Source organism: Cebidichthys violaceus, unplaced genomic scaffold, assembly GCF_023349555.1.
Source record: "Cebidichthys violaceus isolate CVI_PGR_0920_01 unplaced genomic scaffold, fCebVio1.0.p SCAF_39, whole genome shotgun sequence".
Taxonomy (NCBI): domain Eukaryota; kingdom Metazoa; phylum Chordata; class Actinopteri; order Perciformes; family Stichaeidae; genus Cebidichthys; species Cebidichthys violaceus.
The window spans coordinates 1,619,604-1,640,659 of NW_027176583.1; the positions used below are offsets into that span (position 1 = coordinate 1,619,604).

The following is a 21,056-nucleotide window of genomic DNA, read 5'->3' on the forward strand; positions in this document are numbered from 1 at the left end:
TCCAGCAGCAGAGAGCTTCATTTTCTGATCTGCTTTTGTGCTAAAATGGAGGCTGGCCTCTCGCCCTAAGTGGATCGCCTTCCTGGTTGAGGTTTAGATGTTGACATGCAATAAACCCGGAGACAGGATGGTTGTGGATGCACCTAATTCCAACGGGCCTTTTCAGCCGGTGGCTCTTATGCACTTCAGAGGTACGTACGGACGTATATATGTCTTCCTGTATTGTCCCAGGGAATTAGGGAGCTGTGTGTGTGTGTGTGTGTGTGTGTGTGTGTGTGTGTGTGTGTGTGTGTGTGTGTGTGTGTGTGTGTGTGTGTGTGTTGCTGTGCTCCGGTTCCCCTCCACTGGTTACCGCTGGGTTAGTCAGCACTCAGACGTTAGGGAACATGTCGTTGTGTCTGTGGTTCGTTAAAAGCTGCTCTATTGTATTTAAACGGGAACGGAGTAATCGTTATTTGCTTGTGTGCGTTACTGTGAGACAGTAGAGCTACATGAAGAAAAAAATCTGGTTTTACTAGCTAGCTTCTCTCTCGCTCTCGCTCGCTCGCTCTCTCTCTCTCTCTCTCTCTCTCTCTCTCTCTCTCTCTCTCTCTCTCTCTCTCTCTCTCTCTCTCTCTCTCTCTCTCTCTGCCCATCCCCCCGCCAAGCTAGTGATGTCAAAGGAAGTGAGGTCATAGCTTAGGGAAGGGTCTTCTCCTTCAGCGCTTCATGTGTTTCACTTTAATCGTGTGTTTGTGTATTTATTGCAGCTATTGCTTGTAGCCGTTTTGAGGGGAAAAGCCAAAGAGGAGTCAGATATTGTCCTTCCTCTTCACCTCCTCCTCCTCTTCCTCTCTCTTCTTCTGCTCTACCCAGCCCAGCGTTTTTGTCACACTCCAGTTCATCTGGGCTCAGATTGGTCATAGTGTGTAGGCTGTAGACAGCCACTGCTCTGCACCACCTCCCCACCCGTTTCCCCAGTGGGCGACATGCTCAGCACCCTGTGTGTCTGTGCAGTGTGTATCCACAGAGTGTGTATCCACAGAGTGTGTATCCACAGAGTGTGTGTCCACAGAGTGTGTGTGTCCACAGAGTGTGTGTATCCGTCAGTGTGACCCAGCCACAGGAGGGAGGTTTTCAGGAGTACAGCGCCGGCAGTAATGTGTGCAGAATGCACTCGGTGGTGTTCCAGAGACCCGGCCTGTTGCCACTGTACTCGGGTGCAGCCCGGCGTTAGATGAGGCCTCGGGCAGTTATTGATCAGACTCTATTGAGCCACAGTGGCCACTGCCTTGAATGACAACTCGGTGTTGGGGGAACAATCGGACTCTCTCTTCTGGGTCTCTATTATTTCTAACCCCGTTCAGACCAAATGTCTTCCATCCACATCTCTACAGATCTCTACAGAGGGAGGGTTTTACCTCCATCCTCACTTTCGATTGTGAATCTGGGGAACTGAAACCACCACTAATCCAAAATATATATATATATATATATATACACACACACACACACACACACACACACACACACACACACACACACATATACACACACATGAACAGGTTTGGACAGGACCACCTGAGGTAAAGATTTAAAAGCCAGCGTTCATCTTTAACTGTGTTTGGGATGTTTTTTTCGGCCGTCCAGCGTGGTTCGGGATGCGTTTTGGTTCCCACTGCTCTACCGACTGTGACAGGTGAACCCCTGGCCTCCTCTGAACTAGACTCCACGTCTCAACGTTTGCTCGTCTCCTGTGTTCTGGTGCCCGTGTTCAGAGCCGTGTTAATGTGTCAACGATACGCGATCGCATCAGGGCCCGTGTGAATCTCTTTTGCTCCCCGTCTTGTTCCTTTAAAATACAAGACATGGTTTTATTAAGAGCACTGTGTCTGTCACGAGCTGTGAATGTGTGGCGTACTTTAAACTACATCCCAACAACACGGGAACCTTCCTCTCTACATCCTGGATGTGTCGCTGTCAGTGAATGAATGTGGCCAACCGAGTTGTTCAAAAGCCTTTTTAAACCCGCAGCACACTGTCCCTCTGCATAGCTATGAATAGTACCGGTCAATGTTTACATTGATCATAACGTACCGTCGATAAAGCAGATTGCCAAACCCTCCCTGACTTCAGAGTCGACTATCAGCTGTTCCTTTGACCCATTTACAGAGCAGTGAAAGTAGAGACTGTGGTTCCAGTGTGACTCCAGTTATTTATTCTCTTCAGTGCTTTTGAACAGGGAGCGCTCGGATGAATCTCTCTCTGTTCTCCACAAAGACACGGTGTGTGCGTGTGTGTGTGTGTGTGTGTGCGTGCTCGTTCCCCTCCTAAGGCTTCTGTTAGCGACATTAATAGACGCCACATTGTGGTTAGCATCAATTTTGGGATCACAACACTGAGCCTTTATCTGTTACACAACGACCCGCTGGATATTTCAGGAGTGTACAGAAACTTTATAACGCGAGCAGACCGCAGGCAGTGCAACATGTCCCGGTGCAGCTTCATCTTCATGTCCCGGTGCAGCTTCATCTTCATGTCCCGGTGCAGCTTCATGTCCTGGTGCAGCTTCATCTTCATGTCCCGGTGCAGCTTCATCTTCATGTCCCGGTGCAGCTTCATGTCCTGGTGCAGCTTCATCTTCATGTCCCGGTGCAGCTTCATCTTCATGTCCCAGTGCAGCTTCATCTTCATGTCCCGGTGCAGCTTCATCTTCATGTCCCGGTGCAGCTTCATGTCCCAGTGCACCTTCATGTCCTGGTGCAGCTTCATCTTCATGTCCCGGTGCAGCTTCATGTCCTGGTGCAGCTTCATCTTCATGTCCCAGTGCAGCTTCATCTTCATGTCCCAGTGCAGCTTCATCTTCATGTCCCGGTGCAGCTTCATGTCTCGGTGCAGCTTCATGTCCTGGTGCAGCTTCATGTCCTGGTGCAGCTTCATCTTCATGTCCCAGTGCAGCTTCATCTTCATGTCCCAGTGCAGCTTCATCTTCATGTCCCAGTGCAACTTCATCTTCATGTCTCGGTGCAGCTTAGAAATAAAAGGTGTAAACCTCATGCCGAGGAGAGAGACGGGTCACTCACAGAGTTCAGTGGAAGTAAACACTAGTAAACACGGTAACGTAGTCTGAGTTCTACCTGTTGCTGTTCTACTCGTCTCTAGCAGTCCTCTGGGTTCACCTCAGCTGATCTTAACGGGCCGTATTTATCTGAAGCAGGCGTCCACTTTGGAGACGGTAGTGATGATGAATGTGTTGGATGAGCTTCTCTCTCTCGCGTGTTTTTAATCGGGCGTACTGGCTCTCCTGGTGCTGTTGTGACGGCGACATCGCTTTTGGCCGTCAGATCTTTATGGAAATGTTTTTTAATGGCAGCTCACACCCTGGAACCCCCAACCTCTCACCGTCATCAAGATCCATTGGCTGACTTGAAAGTGTGTGTGTGTGTGTGTGTGTGTGTGTGTGTGTGTGTGTGTGTGTGTGTGTGTGTGTGTGTGTGTGTGTGTGTGTGTGTGTGTGTGTGTGTGTGTGTGTGTGTGCGCCAAGTCTCCATCATGTCTGAATAGGATATCTCTCTTCTTACCTAGAATCTGCCTGTTTGCAAGAATGTCAAGCACTTCTCTGTGTGTGTGTGTGTGTGTGTGTGTGTGTGTGTGTGTGTGTGTGTGTGTGTGTGTGTGTGTTCATTGAAACTAGGGCATGAGCGAATAGGTTAGCTGTCTATTATTTATCTTATTTATGCCAGTTTGTTTATTAATTTCAGTCTAATTAAAACACGATGGATGGCAGCATCGCAACGCAAAGAGACCAAATTCATTCATCTCAGTATCATTTTGATTTATTTCCAGTTTTTCATACATACAGTGTGTTTGCAGTGCTCTGTTTGCCTTCAATCAATTGGTTATGTATCCTGTTTTTGTCTTATTTGATCCTTGTGCCAATTTCATGAATCATAATTTGTCTCTCAACCTAATTTTCTCGTCGTTACTTGGAAGTGTTCAGGTTCCAGGTTCCAGGTTCCAGTCGTGGAAGAGCAATAGGATTCACCCGTTGTGTTTCCCTTTGCTCTACAGTACACCTACACATCTGATCTGATTCCCTCAACGTCCTCGTTCATGTGCAGACACGGCCCCCGAGCCTCAGAGCCTCAGAGCCTCAGAGCCAGCCTATTGTTGAGGCCACTCCCTTCACTGATCAGTAATTGCGGGGTATAGAAAGTGCAGCTCTTATGCACCGGTATGATTTCTGATTAACACCGTAAACGGACGACGTGGCTGTATGCTCTTCATGTAAGGCCTCACGTCCTTCTGCTGCTAATAACACATGGTCATGTAAAGCTACTGTGGGAGTCATGTGCTGTGTGTAGGCAGTGCTTGTGTAACTCTTCATCTTCTATCAGATGCAGAGCACCAGCAGACACACACCAATGAACTCATGAATGTGGGTCTAGCAGACCAGCCGGTCTGTTCTGCGGATGTTAATCACGAGCAGCGTTTTGATCTGATGGACTACGTCACACGCAGCTGCTCCACCCACAGCGGAGTTTAGTGAAGAAGCTAGTTTACAAGTTTGCCTATTTTATTTAAGCTGTGGTTAGACAGAACCAATTTAAATCAGGCCAGTCAGGAAAGACTTAATAAATATAAGGCTGCAGGTAGTAGCTGCTTAGCTTAGCTTAGCTTAGCATGCATGAAGGCTGTTAATGGAGACAGCTAGCGTGGCTCAGTCCTGTCACAAGACGTATCGTGTGTTTGTATCTTTAAGCGCTAACTTCAGAGGTGATGCTAGGTGGACTGTTAGCTTTTGGACAGAGCCGGGCTAGCTTTACGCTAAGCTAAGGTGTTCAGAGAAGTGGATGACGATGTCTTCTCACCCAACTCTCTGCAAGAAAGAAAATATCCTCAATATGCTCAACTCTCCCTTTTTAAACGGATGTTTCCCTCTTTGTGGTGTGAAGTGTGTGTTTGTTGACAGGTCGAGTCTTCTGGTGGAAACTAAGTGAAAAGAGGAAGTCCTCAAACCACCATGGACACACATAATGACTTTTAGAATGACTCCGTGTGTCGATTGGCTGGACTGCGACCGTTCGCCTAGTTCCCAAATCATCCTCCTCCTCCTCTCCATCGTTATCGTCCCGCTGGGCTGTAACACCTCAGCTCTTCTCTCAGTGCTCTTTAAGTCTTCATGACTCATATGTCGGTCTCCGTCACTCTCTTGTCTCATATTTCTTTCTTTCTTCTATCTCGTCGCTGCTTTAGCGGTCGTCCTTGTCCGTTACGCCGCCCCCTCCTCTCTCCTGTGACCCCTCGCTCTTTAGAACATGGCCTCCATTTTCCTATATTCCCTTCCGCCTTACTGCGTCACCGCCGCTTAGCCTTGTCGTGCCTTTTCTCCCCTTCTCAAACCTCTCTCTCTCCCGTTCTCTGTCTCCTCAGATGTGGCCCCCGCGGAGCAGGAGAAGCTCTTCATCCAGAAGCTACGGCAGTGCTGCGTTCTTTTCGACTTCCTGTCCGACCCGCTGAGCGACCTGAAATGGAAGGAGGTGAAGCGGGCGGCGCTGAGCGAAATGGTGGAGTACATCACCCACAACAGGAATGTCATCACGGAGCCCATCTACCCGGAGGTGGTGCACATGGTCAGTGACACCGGAGGCGGTTGGGTTTGCGGTTAAAAGCTGAAGTCGAGGGTTAAACGTGGGCCAGGAATAGGGGCCGTCTGTCGCTGCGGGGCGGAGCTGGTGGGAGCTGAGCACAGCTGATGTTTGTGATCAGGCTTTGAGGTGGCTTCTGGCGGAAGAGCCGGCGTTCTCGAGGTGTCTATTCAGTCACCTATACAAGTTATTGTTATAGAATAAAGTGGGGAAAAACACACAAGATGCATGTTTTATCCATCGACTCTGGCAAAGGCTGGAATGATCTGCGAGCTTTTATGTAAATGTTTCCCATTGACTCATCGTCAAGTCAAAGTTAAATGTGTTTATGATTAAATACCCAAAATGATCACGATGACAGACGTTCTGCTCACCGTCTCATCACAGTCTCTACTGGGCAGGGACACAGAAATGAAGAGCGTCCTACTAGTCATTACCTTTTGAATCGTGGAAGCCAGCAGCAGGACTGCTGTAATCACCGCTGAGACGTTTACGTCGTGGACTCGATGCTCAGTCGTCTTCACGGCCTGGTGCTGAAGTGCAGCACAGTCCACGTAGTCCCTGTCTACCTTGTAGCCTTGTCTTTTCAAACAAGGCTGCCAGTGTTTCAGTGGGCCACCTGCACCGTCCCATGATCGGCCTGCCAGGGAGCAGCAGCCCACAGGGGAGTCAGTTGACACTGAGAGAGACCAGAAACACAACACACTCCCACTATTGTGGACTAACCCTTGGAGGCCAGTTGCAAGGACAGTTTAAGTTTAACATTAACCTCAAAAGATGTTTTAAGACAGGACACTATTTCTTCTTTTTTAAATGTCCTCGCTATTTATTTTGGAGCAGTGAGAAATCAAGAATTGACTTGAAATAGATCCTGAAACATGGCACCGACACGCGTGTTACTCATGACACAAGCATGCAGAATCCAGCTTTAAGCTGCAGAGCCGTCCCAACGGAGACACAAGAAACATTTCAATACATACATCACAGAAACACTGCTCTGACGTGTGTGTGTGTGTGTGTGTGTGTGTGTGTGTGTGTGTGTGTGTGTGTGTGTGTGTGTGTGTGTGTGTGTGTGTGTGTGTGTGTGTGTGTGTGTGTGTGTGTGTGTGTGTGTGTGTGTGGGGACAGTCTTGTTGTGGTGTCACTGCTGGTTACCATCACGTCATGACGGGACGTCTCTGACGGGACGTCCTGGTCTCGCTGTGTGTTTCTTGTGAGCTCTTCTGGGTCGAGCTGTCGTTGTCGTTTGTTGTGGTTTCAACATGAACTATAAGCTCATCAAATCAACAAACTGAAGTTAACTTTAATAGCGTTCTGTCCTTTTTTTTTTTTTCTGGAATAAACCTTCACGGTGTCGTTTCCACTTCTCTCCTTCCAGTTCGCGGTGAACATGTTCAGAACGTTGCCTCCATCGTCCAACCCCACCGGAGCGGAGTTTGATCCCGAGGAAGACGAGCCGACACTTGAAGCGGCGTGGCCACACCTCCAGGTTGACATTTGAATCACTGAATCATCCTCAAAGCAGTGGGAGGTTTACGAGCGGTTCTTCTGACGCGAGGAGAGCCTCCCTGCATGGCTGCAGTTCTGTAGTTTGAATCAGACTTTAAACGCTGTATTTGGTGTCAAAGCATTTTGCTTAAATTCCTTCCCAGCATTCATTGCTTCTGTGTTTTTTTTCTTCTTGTTTCTGTTGCAGCTCGTCTATGAATTTTTCCTTAGGTTTTTAGAATCGCCCGACTTTCAGCCGAACATAGCGAAGAAATACATCGACCAGAAATTTGTTATGCAGGTGAGGAAGAGAACATCGTCTCAGACTGTACAGTTGAAACACATTTGCACGGTGATGTAATCATGGGACCTCTTCTCTTCTCTTCTCTTGCTGTGCAGCTCCTAGATCTATTTGACAGTGAGGATCCCAGAGAGAGGGACTTCCTCAAAACCACCCTCCACAGGATCTATGGAAAGTTCCTGGGGCTGAGAGCGTACATCAGAAAACAGATCAATAACATTTTCTATAGGTCCGTGCAGGTCTCCCTCCGCTCTGCTTTTTAAATACATATACGGAGCATAGAAAGCGTGATGGTCAATGTGTGACTCTTTGGTTTGTCCCTGCAGGTTTATCTATGAGACGGAGCACCATAATGGTATAGCCGAACTACTGGAAATACTTGGAAGGTGTGTCTCTCATTCAACTTCTACATGACAGTCGATGCTTTGCTTTCATAACAGTACTATCGGCTATCTAATTCCATACACGCTGTTAAAACATGCCGGACTGCTTTGTTCTGATGGTGCGTTTGTGTTCGTTTCACAGTATAATCAATGGATTTGCCTTACCACTAAAGGAAGAGCACAAGATTTTTCTGTTGAAGGTTTTATTGCCTCTGCACAAAGTGAAATCACTCAGTGTCTACCATCCACAGGTGAGTGTGTTGAACACACAATGAGTCCGCGTGATGAGCTCCATTAGTTTTTGTGACGCTGTATATGGCAAGAGACGCATGAATTATTAAAAAATGTGTTTAAATATTCTTGTCCAAACCTGCTCTGAGCACACGCCTCCTCTGCAGGTTCTGATAAGAAGCGTTGATGCGTGTCCCAGCCGGTCCGTTCCTTAAAGCGTCGACGAGTCTCCCGCCACTTCTGACACTTTAATGATCACGCGTTCATTTGTTTTGCAGCTGGCCTACTGCGTGGTGCAGTTTTTGGAAAAGGACAGCACTCTTACTGAGCCGGTATGTAAAACAACAACCTGGTGAAGCTCCGTATGTGATGCTAGAATTGATTTTGCGCGAGCTGCTGCCGTTGGGATTATACGTTTGCTTGTGTTCGTGGTCCCGACAGGTGGTGATGGCTTTACTAAAGTACTGGCCAAAGACTCACAGTCCCAAGGAGGTGATGTTCCTCAACGAGCTGGAGGAGATCCTGGACGTCATCGAACCCTCCGAGTTCGTTAAGGTGCAGGAGCCTCTCTTCAGACAGCTGGCCAAGTGTGTGTCCAGCCCACACTTCCAGGTAAGCCGAGGGCGATCGCAGCCGTCCCTTCGTAGCGTAGAGAGGGGGGGGGGGGGGGTGTTAATCAGCTGGCTGGTGGTCAGTGTGTGTCTGACTGAGGTGTTTCCTGCAGGTGGCAGAGAGGGCTCTGTACTACTGGAACAACGAGTACATCATGAGTCTGATCAGCGACAACGCAGCCAAGATTCTGCCGATTATGTTCCCCGCTCTGTACCGCAACTCTAAGACCCACTGGAACAAGTAAGACCCCCCCCCCCCCCACGAGCTGCACCGTGTCCTGCTCGCTGCATGTCACACCGGGCTGACACCGCCGCTCACATTAGTGATAACTCTCAAGTATGTGCAGGTATTCTAGTGTGGTCACAGAGTGTACTCTCCTGTTGCACACTCCACCAGATGTGTTTATCATAAATAATCTCAAAAAGGCTTTTATTGCTGCAGATCACCCTTTTATACATAACGTAGGTCTGCTGCTTTTAGTGCACAACAAAATACCTTCAAATACTTCTAATATCTCTGAATATGTTAAATATTGTTATGTTAATATGTGTGTGTGCTCACAGGACCATCCACGGCCTCATCTACAACGCTCTGAAGCTCTTCATGGAGATGAATCAGAAGCTCTTTGACGACTGCACGCAGCAGTTCAGGGCTGAGAAAAACAAGTAAGCTCCAGAGACTGTTCTCCCACTCGGTGGATCTCTGGCGGTGACGTCTGAGTGACGCACCGCTTCTGTCTAAACGCTGCAACAGATTAGTGACGTTTGGTTTGTTCAACAGAGAGAAGGCAAAGTCAAAAGAACGTGAAGAGGCTTGGATCAAGATCGAGAACCTCGCCAAGTCAAATCCACAGGTGAGCAGTGTGTGCAGTCACCTAACCTCCCTTTCTATCACTGTGTGAGTGTGTGTGAGTGTGTGCAGCAGTCATCTTTATGAAATGTGTGTCTTTTGTTTTCTGCTGAATTGTAGTTCCCTTTCCATCTTCTCCTGATAAAGATGTGATGTGTAACGTCTGGCCACAGGGGGCAGCACCTCCCCTCTACTGCGGGGCCCGTACGAGTCACTGCGGGGCCCGTACGAGTCACTGCGGGGCCCGTACGAGTCACTGCGGGGCCCGTACGAGTCACTGCGGGGCCCGTACTAGTCACTGCTGGGCCGGTACGAGTCACTGCGGGGCCCGTACGAGTCACTGCGGGGCCCGTACTAGTCACTGCGGGGCCGGTACGAGTCACTGCTGGGCCGGTACGAGTCACTGCGGGGCTTGTACGAGTCACTGCGGGGCCCGTACGAGTCACTGCGGGGCTCGTACGAGTCACTGCGGGGCCGGTACGAGTCACTGCGGGGCCCGTACGAGTCACTGCTAGGCCCGTACAAGCTAGCTACTAAGTAACGTAATGAGAGCGACATTGAGGCACATTTTGTCGTACGTTGGAATGAGGGCAGACTGGATGCTACATGCTACATGCTATCTGTAGATATCTGTGCAACACAACACATGGACGTCTTTTACGTCTCGTCAATGGTCTGTTGGTGCCGTTGGTTCATTCCTTTGGGATGTGTTTGACTGAAGTCGTGGCCACATGTTACACATTGCCCCTTTAAGGACTCGTGTTGTTCACAATATGAATTGGTTGTTCATGTTTTCATAATTGCGCTGCTGTTAAAGATGGAAAGATGAGAATGTGCTTAGTTGTGGTGAATGCTTGAATCCGACAGCTCTAAACTGCTCTCTGAGGAAGTGTTTGACTAAACAAAGAGTAACTAAACAGAAGAGTTATTAAACTCTCGTGTCTTCATGGTGAATTAGCTTAGCACAAATACTGGAGGCCAGTGGTCCCTTGGGCCAGGCAGGAAACAGTCCAACACACACCCCTCTGAAACAACGGTTGATGTTTCTACATTGTGTTACTGTTGGACAGAGCTGTGCTAGCCGTTTCCCCTTGTTACCAGTCTTTGTGCTAAGCTAAGCTACACCCATGTACAGTATTTACAGTACAGACATGATCCATCTCTTCATCCGACTCTTGGCAAGAAAGCATAATTCCCAAAATGTTAAACTATTTGTTTAAATGTGCAACAAAATGACACATTTCAACCCAAACGGATCAGTACATTAATCTGCCATAAAAGAGTAGGTGAAGAGCTCCACATAGTTTGACACTGAGTCAGTAACTCGGTGGTGTTAATGTGTCTCAACACATGAACCTGATAAACTCTTCAGAGCTGCAGATGTGACGACCTCCAGAGCCTCTCGATTCATTCTTCTTTGCATGCGACTGAAAGTCTTTTCTCCATCCTCTTTGTGTTTGTTGTTTTTGTTTCCCTTTCTTTTCAACATAGTTCTTTATGTATGTTGATTCCTCTGACCTCAATAGTCCTGTAGCAATGGAGACGGATGTCCCTTTGATAGAAGATGTTCAGAGGTTAAAAAAGACAGTTGAGGCGGGCGCAACTCAGGTAAACCTGACTTTCTCTCTGTCTACTTACCTTTCCTCTTCTAGTCACTCTGTTATCAGGCCTGTGTTACCAAAGATCAAAGTCTCCTAATTAAAGATACATATATATAGATATTACCATTGTATTCTCTCTGTGTATTCTAGTCTTTGTTTGTCTTTGTTTTGTTAGATTGATAAATGTAACTGTGGACTGAACACTGGAATCAAGAGCGTTCTTTTTGTGTGCATGTTGTCTTAGTATGAAGCCTCAACGTGTTCAATGTTATCTTAATAAATAAGCATTCATAATAGATACACCACCTTAACAGATCATGTGAAGTGTAGTTCACTCACTGAGAGAAGCCATCCTCTGATGTCATCCAGCCTGAGACGCTGGATCATACGTTCCTCTCTAGAGGAACCTCTCCAGGAGGTGTCCAGTTGGTGCTGATGGTGTCTGTAGTCCACTGGAGGAGTAGCGTCTCCAGTGGTGCCGTATTGACCCAGAGAGCTGATCCCTCCTGCTGCGCCGCCGTTGCCAAAATTGACTAATTTGTCAATAAAGGAAATATTCTTTGACGTAAACGGAACAGTAGAACTACTTCTGTCTTCTGAGTCTGATCCTCGCTCACAGAGAAGACGGACTCCATGCCTCGTCCAAGAAGCAACGCATTCAGTTTACTTTTATTATTATGATCTGGTCCATTCAGAGAAACGGGGCGAATTTTGTTTTCTCTAGTGAATGCATAACCCTTCAGTGTCATGAATAATAATATGATAAGTTATTTATTTAATCATTTTTATGAAGACTGGTGACATTAAATAAAATAAATAACTGGGCGGATAATAGAGCTATTAAATATTTGTTTTGGTTAATTAATATTTGTCACAGTGTGTTCCTATAATTACTAACCTAATGAGGTCTTATTTATTTCATAATGAACACCTGGGGGCTCCATGAATGTCTGTATTTCATTTAAAGTGTTTGAACTGTTAGTCTGGCTTCTCTGTACGTTAGATTTCCACGTGTGTCACTGAGTTGTGCTTAATGTCAGAGATGTGATCAGAACATGTTGACAGGAGATGACGGCATTGAACTGTAATTAAGACTGACTCCTCCTCCTCTCCTCCTCTTCTGCGCTCAGTTGCAGCATGAGCAGCGGAAAGAGCGGCCTATGGTGCGACGCAAATCTGAGTTGCCTCAGGATATCTACACCACAAAAGCCTTGGAGTGCCACCGCAGAGCCGACGACATGTTGACCGCCCACGACGGACTCTAGGTCCCGCCTCCTGTCGCCTCTTTGTTCAACCGCCCCCCCCCCCACCTTTTTAACCCCTCGACGGCCGTGGACGTCCTCTTCGCCCCCAGGCGCCAGAATTACACCGGGATAACCACGCCTCCTCCCACCTTCACTTTACCCAGAAGCCTCAGTTGTCCTTCATTCCTGCTGCCCCGGTGCAGAAGCCCCGCGTCCTCTTGCCCCAGATTTCTGCTTTCTCAGGTTTTTTTCTTTATGTGGAGAGGAGTGGGAGAGTGTGTTGTGTCTTTTAGCCCTCGCCACATTGATTGTGTTCCCTCTATTATTTCCCCGTAGTAGGTCCCCCCCCCTGTGCATTCACTGTAAATGTGGAACCTGGGAGTCCGGATGCCACAAAGCTGGTTCCTTCATTCCGAACACGACGGATTGGACGTGGGAACACAGGACCTGTGTGACTCTCCGTCTCTGGGTGTTCTCTCCTGTCGGTCGGATGAGAGGCGAGACGTTCCTGTCCTCCGTTGTGTTCTCTCTCTCTCTCTCTCTCTCTCTCTCTCTCTCTCTCTCCTCTCTCTCTCTCTCTCTCTCTCTCTCTCTCTCTCTCTCTCTCTCTCTCTCTCTCTCTCTCTCTCTCTCTCTCTCTCTCTCTCTCTCTCTCTCTCTCTCTCTCTCTCTCTCTCTCTCACACACAGACATCTTGTCAGTGCCAAGACTGTTGTGTTCCGTTTGTTTCTTTCATGTTTCTCTCTGTGACGTCGACACGCCTGCCTTTTGTTTTGGGTCACTGGTGTTTGAAAGCTTTTTTTAGTTTTTTGTTGTTTTTTTTTAGTTTAGCACACCAGACCGAACTGAGACTCGTCCTTTAGCCTTGTCTAGGAAAGGTGGCGAGGAAAGAGGAAGCTGTCCTGTGGACATCAGACACTTTCCATTTTATTGTTTTGTGCCATATGCAACTCTTTTATATGCTTGCTCTCCTTAAGTTCATTTGCAATATTTGAAAACCAGACCATGATGATGACTAGACAGTTCAAACAATGGTACTTACTGTAAATAATGATGCTCCTGAGTGAACTCTCAGCTGCATTTACTGAAGCAAATAGAGCGGCTGTGAGGCGAGTGGTGGGTTTATATATATATATATATATATATATATATATATATATATATATTAGTGTAAAATGAATAGGAGCGTTATCTTTGTAAAGACGATATATTGAGAGATTAGTTTTGTGTTGAACTGGGTTAGAGGAACACGTCTGAACACCTGAAGGTCTCTGATGGCTCCTCCTCCCTACAGAGCAGGTGCTGTGAAGATGTTAATGTCTAATTAGAAAATAGAAATTAATTTATTATCAAACGTCAGCGCCGGTAACCTCGGTAGCGATTAACACACTGACATTAAATAATTAATACACGAGTTACCAAAAAAAAAAGATGACTTCACACTTAAAGGAGCGGCGTGTTTGTGGCGCTGCCGGTCCTCATTCCAGCGGTCCGGTTCGGCGGTTATCGTTGCCGGTGAGACGTTCCGGTCGGTACCATTGTTTAAACCGAGGTCTGCTAGAGTTCTTCATATTCGGTGTGTCGTGTTTCTTCGTCTTGTCTCTGGAGGTCCAGCGGCGTGGATGTCGGGTTGTTCCGGTCCGTTCGGGACGCCCGGCGCTGAGACGGACCGCCGTCACGAGGACGCTGACGGTGGACTGACATCGTGACTTGGCTTGTTAACTGTATTAATACTGTATTTGCTTGAATGCAAAAAGATGTAAATTAAAACTACCATGTTAAACATGTTACCCTGGAGGAATGCCGTTCACCAAACTGATTTCTGTCGTCGACTTCATCGCATTTATGGAACAATCCGGAGATGTTTTATGAGTTTGAGTCGAGAGGTTTCTTTTAGCGCTGAAGAGACGAGTCCGTGATGACGAGAGGTGATTCATGATTCGGTGGCTCGTTCTCTTTCTGCAGAGCTTTTAATTTCACATTTTATTTCCAAAACATGATAACTTAAAGTGTCCTTTTGTATGTGACCTGTACTATATGATTCATTTAATATTGTATATATGATTTACCTGGTTTCATGTAGTGTTATATATCTAGATTAATTTTGTACAAATTGTCCCTCTGTACAGAATAAAACATCAATAGCAAGTGAAAGAAGTCAGTCTGGCACATACCGTCTTATTTCCCCGGTGTGGACGTTCTCTCGTCGTCACTAAATGTTCTTTTATTCTGAAAGTCTGCAGAGTTTCCTGCTCCTCTCCATCACTGACAGATGTTCAGCCCGCTGTGTGCTCCTATCACTGTCTTTAGTGGTGTACGACTATATAGGATCAATAAAGAGATTATTTGAATATATATTTTCAACCATGCATCCATTTTGGCTTTACTTGACATCTTAAATTACTATTTTTGAAACACATGTACACTGCATGATATAAACTTCAGTCCGTTAGCAATACGTGTGTGTGTTTAATGTGGTTTAATGCATTAAACAGCAGTGTGCTGCTCTGAACACCAGAGGGAGCCAGATACCTGGAAAGAGACGTTTACTGACCGCGGTTCAGAACAGAGAAGAACATCTGCAACACCTCTGGTCCCATTCATCCTGCGGGTTTCAAGCATTTCATCTACGACTGAATTCAGCAACACAAATATCCAACAGTCAGTCCGTCTCACACACACTGATCAACACGTCGTCCTCACTGGTTCTGAAGCTCTGGACCTCACTGACATCATTTAAAGAGGTCTGATACCGCGAGGCTCTTCTGTGGTTCAGGACAGATGTTCACCAGAAACAGAACTAGTTTAACACGTAACGTTCAATGACCAACTGCGGGTCAATAGGGTCACGTGTGATCATAAATTGGGTTGTTGCATTGTATTTAATTCACTATTTAATATAGCCTTGAATCCCTTGTTTTACTTCATGAAGTGAACTCCTCATGCATACTCTAAACCGTTAACAGATGAGCAGACCACATTTGGGGAAGTGATGTGAGTGAGAGGTAGAAATGAAGATTTTGGATTTTCTCAGAAGCAGCAAACAAAAGGATCAACCTATTTCTTTATGGGTTACTTCCTGTGTCGGTAATGAGAGTGTGTTTGTGTCGCCGTCGTCGGCCTTGCCTTTGTGTAACAGTTGGCCGTAGTAGCTTATCTCCCGCTGCAGCGAGAGTATTAAATCTTGATGTTACCCGAGGTGAAGGTGAAGAGGCGCAGAGGATTGGTGAGCGGAAGGCCAATTGCAAACGAGCGAGTGTGTTTTCGGAAGGAGGTGATTTCGGGGAAACCAGACTTTTGTTGTTTCCCAGAGACATTTACGCAAGATGTCTTACCTCGTCCTGAGTTCACTCTGCTGACGGAAAGAACCCTGAAGTACCAACGTTATGAACTCACCTCCCCTGTGCTCCATTAAAGGACGAGGGACGAGACTTTATATGCTGTTTGAACATTTATAGTCCTGTTAATGTTCAGACTGTCAGCATCAACCATCAATAAATCAACAACAGTTATTATCTTCTGTCTAACTGCAGCACGTACATAAAGAAAAAAAGTCATTCACAACAGTGTAAAGAATGTGAATAGAACCATCCAAGCGTTCCATCGGTTGGATACAGGTTTGTGTTTTGTTCCATTATATAAAGGTACAGAACCCTGACATGTTAGAACACCACAGGTCTCCCCTGAGGTCTACTGGTTAAGACTCTTCTCTACATGTAGTCATCTCCCTACAGTAGAACGAGTTGTAGTTGTGGGAACATGAAAGTTGTTAATTCAACAATTGCTCATGCTTGTTATGTTGCTTATGTGACATTATACACACCATGCACCTCATGTAAATGTGTCTGATGTCGGCTCTCCTTTCACTCCTTTCTGCAGCACGCCGCCGTGTTGATGTCGCCTGAACCTGCACCCTCCTCCTCAGCGTCTCTTTCTGCACCTCCACCAGTCTGTATCCTCCTCCTCATCCCTACCAGATGTCCCCTGACCACGTTTAATAAGAATAAACAACAGATACATTATTATAAAGATATACTATATATAATTATTGGGATAAATGTCAATATAATACCAGACATAGAGAAGCTACCGTGGTGCCGCATGTGTCTCTGCTGCCCGGTGGGGGCTGAGGCTCAATAGTGCAGCTGCCAATGAGCTGTGAGCAGAGCGGTATAATGTGCTGTGACCTCGGCGATAATGAAAGATTATCAAAGCAATTTCTGCCTCTCTATTTTTCCTCATGTTAACCGTGACCCAAAGCAAACCTGCAGCCAGGGTGTCGTGGTGTTTACGTTGTGATCTCGGTGTTTTCTGCACCGTCACGAACAGAGAGAGACAGTAACACATCGTGACCTCCTACAGGCTCCTACAGGCTCCTCTAGGCTCCTACAGGCTCCTACAGGCTCCTACAGGCTCCTCTAGGCTCCTACAGGCTCTCAGAGGCTCCTACAGGCTCCTACAGGCTCTCAGAGGCTCCTCTGCTCTGTGGGGGTCATGTTTGGTATCAGTTGCACTTGGATGTGTGCCAGAGTGACGGCTGGGGTTCTGGTGTGACGCCGAAATGTGTTCCTCTTTTATGACACATGAATCCTAGTGAAGCAGCGACGTTCCTGTTTTGTACACATTAAACATGCAGAGGACCAGCAGAAGACACAAATGCTGGTGGACTACCTCATAGCTAGACTACATTACCTGATGTTGTTGCACGTGTGATGTGGTTGAGAAATACAGTATTTAAATGAGTATTTGTGATCTAGGGCAGAGCTGCTCTTTTAAATCCTCCAGCATCTCCTTGGCTCGTGGATCGAGGTGCATTGTTGCCAAGCTGTCCTCACTTGCCCTACCTGACTCACAGGAGGCACACAGCCAACGCTGACTGACTGCTGCAAGAGACTCAACTCCATCTGGAGCATCACAGGCTGCCAGCATCAGTCTGTCCGTCCGTCCGTCCGTCTGTCTCTCTCTCTGTCTCTCTCTCTGTCTGTCCGTCTGTCTGTCTCTCTCTTTGTCTGTCTGTCTCTCTGTCTGTCTGTCTCTCTCCATCTCTCTGTCTGTCCGTCTCTCTATCTGTCTGTCTGTCTCTCTATCTGTCTGTCTGTCTCTCTCCATCTATCTGTCTGTCCATCTCTCTGTCCCTCTGTCCGTCTCTCTGTTATTTCTTCAGCAGCTTAATAATCCAGTTTGTCTAAGTCGTCCCGTGTGACAACCGTCAGGTGTGACTTTTTCTCATTTAGTGCTGCACACATTTCAGAGGATTGATGCTCTGCAGCATGAGGTTCATCTGTCTGACACACCTGTTCAGAACACAGGTGTGTCCTGTGTGAGGGAAGCTAGTGGTAGAGAAACAAAGGTCCATGTGAATTCATCACATTGTGTATTACCATTAGTAGTTTAGTCACCATGGATGATTTAATCTGACGTTTTACCTTCATTTTAAAATCTATTATTAGAGACAATATGGTCTTTCATTGTAATCACTTAGAATCTCATTATGAATGTCAGTTGAAGCAGAAATTATGAAAGTGATTTCATAAAGAGTTAATCATGAGCTACCTCTCCATGTCTTCATTGTTGAGTAAGTTGTCGTCTGGTCAATGATATATATATTTAAGTAGGACATGAGTGAGTCTGGTTGTGTCCCTGGTGTCTTAACACATACTTACTGATCATTGTTCAGGATCAGTAGACAGTGTGCTGCAGCATACTTTCACTTTTATATATATATATATATATATATATATATATATATATATATATATATATATATATATAAATAAATATAAACCTGCCCCAAAGGTACAAATATTAAAAATATACAATCTAACACATGCTGGTGAAGAATGTGAGCATGCTCTTTCTCTAGTTTCAGTATTCTCTTAGCTGTCCCATTTAATCAGACGTGGGATTTTGAGGACTAGTCTGTACTTATTCTGTCAGTCCTGTTAATCCACTCATAACATGTGCCGTGACGTTCTACTCACCTCAGAAGCCTCCACGAGGAGCAGCCGGGCCTTTGAGGGGTTTCTAGGCTGAAGTCCTGCCGCGGTCCTACAGGGGGAGGTGTTACACCGCCCGGGCCGGACCACCAGCCCGGGACGGAGGGGAGGAGAGAGGCGGAGGAGAGGCCGTCTGAGGTGAGAGGCAGGGTGGCAGCCGCAGCCTGAAGCCTCACCACAGCCCATTAGATCACCCTGCTGGCAGGCTCAGCTCTGCAGCGCTCTCTCTCTCTCTCTCTCTCTCTCTCTCTCTCTCTCTCTCTCTGGGGATGGAGAAGAGCTGTAATGTGTATCCTCTCATTATCTTCAATCAGGTATGTTGAGGTTTGAAAATATCTGATGAACACGGCCATTTGTTCCCCTGCAGGGAGACTGAACCGTGGTTTAGTGCACTCTGTTTGAGGGTTAATTCTAACCTTTGCTTGTCTTGTGAGGGAATGACTACTTCAGATAATGTTACACTGCTGTCTTGTAATGAAACATTTCGGTGCAAATGCTATTAGCAAACTATATATATTTAAAATTCCCTTTTAGTGCAATTTATTATGGATCTCCATTCACTGTTACACTCAGACCCACATCTCTGCACAGCTTTTCTCACGAGGAGGGATGCTTCCTCGTGAGTAAAGCAACACAGTTGATAAGTGATGAGGTTCTCTCAGGTTCGTCAATCACAACGCAACAAGTAGGACACAAGTGAGGCTTAACGCTACTGCAGCTGCGTCAAATCCAACTTCAAGAACAGACCGGACACATCAGAACATCTAGTGGAACCCCAACACAGAGACTCTGGACTGGATCAAGACAGAGGCCATGTTTGAACACAGACAGAGATGTTGCCGACCACCACAGGGACGTGCGGTCAGGGGATGAAAAGTAAAAAAATAATAATGATAAAATAAAATAAATATTAATATTTATCTACTGATCTGTGCTATAAATGTAATGTCTGTATGATTCCAATCATTTCAATCATTTGTATAATCTAAATCTCTGAATCAGCTCGTGTAACTGATCTGACATTAAATCGCAGTGAAAAAGCACAGAGAGGCGAAAAGTACCTCTGCCTCACTGAAGGGGGCGAGCGAGAGCCCACGGGTCGGGTTCATGCTTGTTCTGCCGTTGCTCTTCTTCTACGCTTTTCTTCTTCTTCTTCTTATATTTTGCTTTGACCGCGAAAATGTAAGACTCAATATCCAAGCTTAAAAATGTCTCATAAAACAGTGAAATGTGACCAAATCAACAGCAGTTCAACGTCGGACAGGTAAAGTAACCTTTTATGTGTTTATTGTTCTCTTTATACATCCGGGGTTGTTACTGTGTGTGTGTGTGTGTGTGTGTGTGTGTGTGTGTGTGTGTGTGTGTGTGTAAAGAATGCTGATATGAAATATGAAAAACAACCAGTAGTCAATGTGCAGGCTGCCAGTTGAATGGTGATGTAAGCTGCTCTATTGGGTTCATATATTTGTTCTGTTTAAATCTGTTTTATGTAGAGTCAGAACCTCACCAGACACGAACCTCACCGTGACGTCACCGGGCGGCCCGCTGTCGTTGTTCTGTTCTGTAACTCCTCCAATCAACTCTCGACCTCAAGCGCCTCTTCTAACCCGAGAGCTGGGCTTCCCTTTCCGGCCGTACTGAGGGCAGCTCGAGACCACGAAGCGGAGACCCGCGGTGACGTCACTTCAACGAGCCAACGTTGAGTATTCGCTGTTCATCCTAACGTGTGTGTGCGTGTGTGCGTGCGTGTGTGCGTGTGCGTGCGTGCGTGCGTGCGTGTGTGTGTGTGTGTGTGTGTGTGTGTGTGTGTGTGTGCGTGTGCGTGCGTGCGTGCGTGCGTGCGTGCGTGCGTGCGTGTGTGTGTGTGTGTGTGTCTCTATTGTGGTCAGTTTGTGTGCTTCGCTGACATTATAAAGTTGCTGTTGCTTTTATTTGTCTTAGTTTATTTGCTGTGGTGCTCGTTGTGGTTGTGAATTCTTCGTTTTGGCTGAGCTTACTCTTCTGTTTGTGACATTATGATGCTTCCATGCTGTGGATTATTAGTGGATTGGCTGTCGTGGTCTGAAGAAGAAGACAACATGAGCTCACAGAGTGTAAATATGACTCGTCTTGTCTGCATGGGGGTGAACTCAGCGTGTCTTTTTTCGTTTAGGACAGTCAGACACAACTTCACTTGTGGACACACTTTAAAACACAGTGAACAGCGGCTTCATGGTCAGTCCTCTTGATCGTTGTGCGTGTCAGAACGTGCTCAGCTGCTGTTCTGCTTCACTTCACCACGTTTATTAAAAGACAACAGCGTTCAAACAGTTTGGAGACTCTGAGACGTGTTTTTAATCAAACTAACAGTTTTATTATAGCGACTTAATGAACTAATCCTTAGCAGAGCTGCACTGTGGGACGAGCCCTTCAAACACGAGACAAACAGAGCTTTGGTGCTGCTCAACATGCAGTTGACTTTTGTTTTGAGTCTTGCTCAGTAGGTCCATGCACTGGTGGTAATGAGGACGCTGAGCCTTCAAATCAGAGCAGAACAAATTAGAAACACACTTCTGGAGGTTTACGTACGGCGCACAAGCACCAGTGTTGTTTTTAATTTCTGTCTTTGTGTGCACGGCTTCGACTGCGACAAACTGAACCTCCACAGAAATAGAAGGATGGAGTGGGCGGCTGTTCGGGGCGGTGTTGAGTCTTCCTGGGAGGACATAACACGGAGCGTACACA

At 46.6% G+C, this 21,056-nt stretch overlaps 1 protein-coding gene across 3 annotated transcripts; it reads left to right on the forward strand.

The window, feature by feature from the left end:
- On the forward strand, positions 1 to 14,700 carry ppp2r5ca (protein phosphatase 2, regulatory subunit B', gamma a). Of its 3 annotated transcripts, none has more exons than XM_068726300.1 (14): positions 1 to 191; positions 5,413 to 5,612; positions 7,006 to 7,116; positions 7,324 to 7,416; positions 7,515 to 7,645; positions 7,743 to 7,802; positions 7,942 to 8,050; positions 8,309 to 8,362; positions 8,472 to 8,642; positions 8,755 to 8,882; positions 9,206 to 9,307; positions 9,423 to 9,495; positions 10,983 to 11,099; positions 12,223 to 14,700. In XM_068726300.1, exons 1-14 carry the CDS (start codon positions 98 to 100, stop codon positions 12,355 to 12,357), a joined length of 1,578 nt encoding a protein of 525 aa, XP_068582401.1. In that variant the 5' UTR covers positions 1 to 97; the 3' UTR covers positions 12,358 to 14,700. The 3 variants fall into 3 exon arrangements, with proteins under 3 accessions (XP_068582401.1, XP_068582403.1, XP_068582402.1); XM_068726302.1 differs by having other exon boundaries at positions 11,018 to 11,099; positions 12,223 to 12,308; XM_068726301.1 differs by lacking the exon at positions 10,983 to 11,099.
- Positions 14,701 to 21,056: the final 6,356 nt, after the last annotated feature.

Bases quoted from the DNA above. Each gene is read 5' to 3' on its own strand.
- ppp2r5ca (XM_068726300.1), top strand. From the start codon at position 98: ATGTTGACATGCAATAAACCCGGAGACAGGATGGTTGTGGATGCACCT. The intron at 8,363-8,471 runs GTATGTAAAACA...TGGTCCCGACAG, and splicing joins ACAGCACTCTTACTGAGCCG to GTGGTGATGGCTTTACTAAA. The intron at 9,308-9,422 runs GTAAGCTCCAGA...TTTGTTCAACAG, and splicing joins TTCAGGGCTGAGAAAAACAA to AGAGAAGGCAAAGTCAAAAG.